Genomic DNA, 6,177 nt, shown 5'->3' with positions numbered 1-6,177 from the left:
GGGAAGGAGATGCATCATCAAGAAGTAAATTCTTGAGCCCTTCATATGGATTCTCTTCTTCTTTCCGAATCGGAGAGAGACCTCTTTTGGTAGTCTCACAAGGAGGCTTCCTAGGTGTTCTCTCGTCATGATGATGAGCTTGGAGAATCCCGTGAGCACTGAGCTGCCGTTGCACTTCACTTTGGAGAGATGGATTGCCCATGGCTTGTTGAAGCCTAGAAACAAGATAGTTAACAAGCATTGAAGCATCATTAGTAGCTTGCTCATGAGCAAAATCAAAGTTATCAACATTAATTTCACTCTCTTTACTATTGTCAGCCATTCTAACAACTTTTAGGTGTAAACTTTTTAGGTGTACTTTGGCACTTCAAGCCCTAGTTGCTACTCCTCTTTACCCCTTTAGAAAAAGCACTCAAGCTACTGTACCCGTGGCTCGAATACCATTAATTGCAAGGAATAGAAGAGAGGGTCCTTCAACACCAAAACAACACCGGCTCCTGTCAAGCTTCTAATAGCTCAATAGTGGTTAAGCCGTAGGCAGCCGTAGGCAAGCCCCGTAGGACTCCACTATTAAGACCATAGCTCTCGACGGTGATGCCCCGTTAACTGCACAAAGGCAGACGCACTGCAAGGCTGAAAAATCCCTATTCTACTTACTCACAGGAAATTAATAATACCAACCATTTGTAGCTAGCTTGAGGACCTCCCTTCTTGAGCAAGAAAAAAGAAACCTTGTGCTCTGATACCAATGTAACATTTAATGGCCTAATAACTTATGTGTAGCGGAAATTAGCATGAACATAGTGGGCATTTCATTAGAATAGATTCCTAATGAGAATTACAAGAGTGCTTGGGTGGAGAGAGCAACAAAAAGCATAACACCTAGTTAGATAGCATCGACAATACTTTCAAAAGAGAGAGCAATTAAGCTATTGACAACAGTTGAGGACCGGATTTTCATGGAGCCGGTCCCCCCTCCAAAAGGCTTTGTATTATGGTTTCTCCCATCAAGAGAGACATTGTACAATACAATTCTTTGTGTTCCTTCAAGACTAGCTAGTGCAATGAAGATGGAAACTTCATGCACTAAGCAAAACACTTAACAAACACAACTTGAATTATCCCCGTTCTCAGACCCAAGACCTCACACACCTTCGAAGATGGTGAGAGCTAGCAGGGTATGAGAGTAGATTGAGAGGAAGAAGGAGTATCTTACGAGAAAGATGTACATCTCCTCACATAATCACTCATATGTAGCATAGCTTAGCTTAGTAATTAGCTTGGTAGAGGAGATGAGCATGCATTGAAGCTTGGCTCTTGGTTGGATTTGCATCCACATGCCAAGAGAGTGTTGATGTAGGCTTCTATCTCACAAGCTTGGAGTAGGTGATGAGTTCTCCATTAAAGCTTGGGAAGAGATAGTCTTCTCTTTCTTCACACATGAGCTTGTGTGAGTGTGTGTGGGATAATGCCTTGCAAAAATCAGCCCCCTCTCTCTCTTGGGCGAGCCCCCTTGCTATTTTCTCTTCATGCAGCCTCATTGGCCCTCCCCAAGTCAAGCCAATTACAATTAAGCAGCATAAGTGATAGCCTTCTGACATGTGTCCCCCTTTCCCCTTTTGTGAGAGCTTTAGGTAATTAAATAATTAAACTAAACTCTCATTGGACCCCTTTGCCTCTTGGCCAATAGGAATCAGGCAAGCCATGGGGCTCCTGAATGCTCATTGGACCCCTTGGGAGACTGCCCAATAGTCTTCTAGGAGACTTAATTCTTATTGGTTTCTTTTATTAAATGTTTTTAAATTAATTAAACTAGATTTACTCTAGCTTAATTATAATTGGTCCACTTCAAGGGTCATCCAATAGAAATTGGGCACACCTTGTGGGCATCTGGCCTAGGGAGCTGACATGTGTCCCTCATTCCCTTTGTGTAAAGGGAGCCTGTGTGTGTGTGTGTGTATGTGGCTTTCTCTCTCATCCCCTACCTTTAGGGCTCGCCCCCTCCCATGTAGGGATGTGCAAAGACTTTTAGGGCACACACAAAGCATCCAATTTTCTCTAGGGTTGACCTTTGGACACAACCTTTGAATTTTGGAACCTTAGCATTTTGGAAGTCTTAATGGGCTGAACCTTAGGGTCTTTTTAGCCCATTGTTGCACATGGCTCTTTTGCAGATGGCCCCCCCTTTGGATCCCTATTTTCCCTCCTTTGGATCCCTACTGTGGCCGGTCTCCTAGCTTAACCAATATTCTAGCCTTTTCTCCCCTGGCCTTCCCCACATTAAATGATCAGTTTAATATGAGAAAATCATTTAGGAGAATTAGATATTGATTATTATGACATCAAACCACATTCACAAAATCAATCACACAACAAAAATCATACACACATGAATTTGTCAAGGAGTAGGGTGCCATCTATAATAGGGTTAGTCTCGTGTGAAGTGAGACAAGACCACTACGTGGTGGGGACGAGTGCTTGCATATCTGCATTTGTAGCTTAAACTTTTTGATTGAAGTGAAAAATCATGATGGTAATCTCATTGGAATTTACTTTCATTTTTAACATTAAGAGACATGTTTGTGAACATTTTAAACTTTTTGACTTTCTACTATATAATATGTCTATGTCAATGCTTATCTCATAAAAAATAATAATAAAACAAAATACTAAAGGTACTTTATGCATTTTATAATAATAAGACAAATTGTGAAGGTAATTTATTTAAGGAAGGATCCATTCAGTAACTAAATGAATGCACGATGTGGAGGATATGTCTAGGAACATTTGAAAGTTTTTGGCTTTTCAATATATACTAGTATGTGACCCACGTGGTGTTGTGGCCAAAGAAACATTGCCTCTATTCTTGTAGGACTATCTTCTTTCCAAGTGGAACACTATCAATACTCTCTTCCTATTATTGCATTTTTTTAAAATGATGCATGACACAACCTCTTGATAAATTCTAACAAACATAAACATATGTAAGATGCAACAAACATAAATATATATAAGATATTGCAAAGCACTCTATGATACCAAACTTGGAAGTTTCTCATAGACATTACTTTTCATGAGGTGCTAGCCCTTGTTCAACAAACTTAAGATATTGCAAAGCACTCTATGATACCAAACTTGGAAGTTTCTCATAGACATTACTTTTCATGAGGTGCTAGCCCTTGTTCAACAAACTTAGGAGTACTATGCTTCTATTGGGGTAGAGAGAGACAGAGAGAGAGAGAGAGTCTTGCTTTTGGTCTAGCAATGCTACCAAACTTGATTATATACATTAGATAAGTTAGCACGGTGTGAACTGATGAAAGCTTAGACAAGTCAATGTAATAATAAAGCTTTTTTAGCTTGCAAAAAGCCATAAAGGAAAGGGTGAGAAAATGTGAACCGTTGATATAGAGGTTTTTGATAATGGACAAAGCCCTCTTTGATTGAAAAGTAAGGTTACATTAATATTATCTTCCTTCTATAATGTAAATGTTCTTTTACAACTCTCATCTACTTTTGCATTACATTTCCTTAGCAGGCCACATTGATTCTTCACCTTGTTTTTTAAACTTATCGGGTTGAAAGTTCAAAAGGTTCACAAGTCCCAAGCTTCATTATAAGGTGTATTTTTTAAGTGAAGCAATGAATGACATGTGGAGGCCCTCTCCTTCCTCAAAAATTTTAAGCTGCTTCATATATAGTATAGATAGATTCCTTCAAACCTAAGGTTATGGGCTACACCAAATCCACTTGCTTGTTAAAGATCCAAGAGAAGCTTAATGTTAAGGGGCCATTCTTGCGCATGTGGGATGTCCGTTCCTCAACTCTTCTAACACGGGAAGCCAAAGAGCACACATACTCTTGGGCCTCCTGTCCTCTGCTTGACAACCCCACAAGCTTGTCCACCTTCCATCTCACAATCAAGTAGTCTAATATGTCTGCATAGTCCTTGGCTGTATACACTCCAGTCCTTTGCATAATCAATGAGAACTTGTCATACAAGTTCTCATCGCATCCATCATACATGAGCTGCGCTGGCATCGATATCCGCTTGCGCATCATATCCTCCAAGCACAACATTGTGCCATTGGGGTCCAACTCAAACAATTTTTCCACTATTTTTTTGTATGCATTCTCATGCCTCTTCTCATCTGAGGCAATGATACCACATATCTGGGCTAGCTTCACATCCCCAAATTTCTTGGCTTGCCTTGCTGTGTTGCCATGAGATATGAAGGTGGCTCTCTCTTGAAAAGAAGCATAGATAAAGGCGAGGTAGGGGTTGTCATCGACCTTGCGGTCCTGCACACACAATACCATCATGTGCATTAGTAAGTTTAGAAACACTGTGCAAGTGCATAAGCAACCACAAATTCTTATACACTAATTACCATTCCAGCACTAAGGAGATAATGTATGGTCTTCTGGATACTACGCATGTCCACACGCCCCGAAAGATATAGATATTTGTGAAGAAGATCACCATGACGATTCTCTTCGGCAGTCCATGCTCGGATCCAACAAGCCCATGGCGATAGCGAATGGCCCGTTTCATCATGAACCCCATCGAGTGAATTGAGCAGAGATTGATAGGTGGGCAACGCCTCTTCTGTGATCATGGCGCCCACCAAACAAACTAGATACGCGGCCGGCAGCTCTTTGCAACGTTGTCGGAGCTCGCGCACCTCCTCCTCGAATGCCTCACTGCTTGGCTCAGGCAAGAAATCCTGCGGTTGCCACATCATCTCCATAGGCTTCAAGTAGGACATCATGTTCTGCTCTACCCATCCTTGTAAGGACTTAAGCATCTCTATCTTCTCCCGTGTCATCATCAATTTCATGTCCCTCTTCAACATTATCATGGGGCTTTTCACCTGTTGCTTTGCTTCTCTATTGGGCACTTTCACCGACGAACACCTGCAATAATATGACCAAGGTATCAAGCATGTGTGTGTGTGTGTGTGTGTGTGTGTGTGTGTGTGAGAGAGAGAGAGAGAGAGAGAGAGAGAGAGAGAGAGAGAGAAGGGGAAGGGGGGGGTACAAGAATCGAATGACTCCATGAGAGGAGCTTAGAGCTTACGACGTACGCGACAAAGTGCAAAGTTCAATTCCCACACAACACCTTTACAAAAAAAAACCCAACACACTTTGTGCCCAAGCGTCGAGTAACCAATCAAAAATGGCAATTTGCATTTCATGTTTTAACGCTTGGTATCACATGAAGGGAGGTGCATTCTACAAGGTTGGTTTTAAGGAGGTGAGTTGGGACACAAATATAAATTATAAAACTTATTGCTGCAGATACGAAGACACGAGAGGATTGAGGCAAATTAAATCAACATTGCATAATAATCTAATAATTAATTACTTAATAGAACTTTCCACCTGAAGATTCTAGAAGAAACTTCTTATTGAGCCAAAACTTGTCACGTTTTAGAAATTTGGAGCATAATTTTTTTTCCAATTGGTTGATACCTGCTGGTGGCGCAAATGGCAGCAGCGCGTCGTGCATGAGCAGCGGCAGGCCAAAGCTTCTCTCCGCCATCGCCAAAAGCTACCGCTTGCGGAATGCAGCTCGCTGTCAGGGCCATAGCTTCCAAGGCCTAAGCTTCTCTCTCTCTCTCTCACACACACACACACACACACACCTGTGGGCTAGCCAGGCCCGTGAATTTAACCGCACCTTATATAAAGACAGTTTCTGTGTATAGATGACGCCTTTACGGCGTCGGCGGTTCAAGGTTGAGAGAGAGAGAGAGTGAGAGAGAGAGAGATGAGATTCATCTTTCCCTTTGCAGCTGCAAAGAAGCACCTTCCGGACAAGACCATCGGGATCTGCACTTTCAAGTCTGCTGCATTCTTTATGGCTAACCAGCGACGCTGTCTATCACTCTTCAAGCGCCGATGTACCGCTCCTCTTTGCGAGTGGTTGAGAACATTTCGTAAAGCCTCCCTGCTTTAATTTCTGCCTCCCTGCGTTCATGAACATTGAACCCTCTCTATAAAGCACGAGGCATAGTTATCATTAACTTTTTCGATAACTATCGGTGGAGCCCCAAGGGAGGGGGTGGAGCCCCAAGGGAGGGGTCATCAGCAAACGAAGCTTGAGAGGCTCAACTCTACAGAAATCGATAGAGTTGGAAAAAATGTGGGTTACCTCCGTCTTGTTTTGACAAA

At 42.1% G+C, this 6,177-nt stretch overlaps 1 protein-coding gene across 1 annotated transcript; it reads right to left on the bottom strand.

Moving 5' to 3' along the window:
• Positions 1 to 3,387: 3,387 nt before the first annotated feature.
• Positions 3,388 to 5,691, bottom strand: LOC147420740 (stearoyl-[acyl-carrier-protein] 9-desaturase, chloroplastic-like). The gene is made up of 3 exons (XM_086503962.1): positions 5,476 to 5,691; positions 4,392 to 4,917; positions 3,388 to 4,302 (listed from the first exon to the last, which is right to left on the bottom strand). Exons 1-3 carry the CDS (start codon positions 5,589 to 5,591, stop codon positions 3,736 to 3,738), a joined length of 1,209 nt encoding a protein of 402 aa, XP_086360088.1. The 5' UTR covers positions 5,592 to 5,691; the 3' UTR covers positions 3,388 to 3,735.
• Between the last annotated feature and the right edge of the window lie 486 nt (positions 5,692 to 6,177).

This window comes from Adiantum capillus-veneris, chromosome 28 (genome assembly GCF_014529385.1).
Source record: "Adiantum capillus-veneris isolate H3 chromosome 28, ASM1452938v2, whole genome shotgun sequence".
NCBI classification, from domain to species: Eukaryota; Viridiplantae; Streptophyta; class Polypodiopsida; order Polypodiales; family Pteridaceae; genus Adiantum; species Adiantum capillus-veneris.
Note: the sequence above shows the minus strand (reverse complement) of the source record. Positions and strands in the feature narration are given on the sequence as shown.

Bases quoted from the DNA above. Each gene is read 5' to 3' on its own strand.
- LOC147420740 (XM_086503962.1), bottom strand. From the start codon at position 5,591: ATGGCCCTGACAGCGAGCTGCATTCCGCAAGCGGTAGCTTTTGGCGAT. The intron at 4,918-5,475 runs GTATCAACCAAT...ATATTATTGCAG, and splicing joins GCCATTTGCGCCACCAGCAG to GTGTTCGTCGGTGAAAGTGC. The intron at 4,303-4,391 runs GTAATTAGTGTA...TTGTGTGTGCAG, and splicing joins ATCTCCTTAGTGCTGGAATG to GACCGCAAGGTCGATGACAA.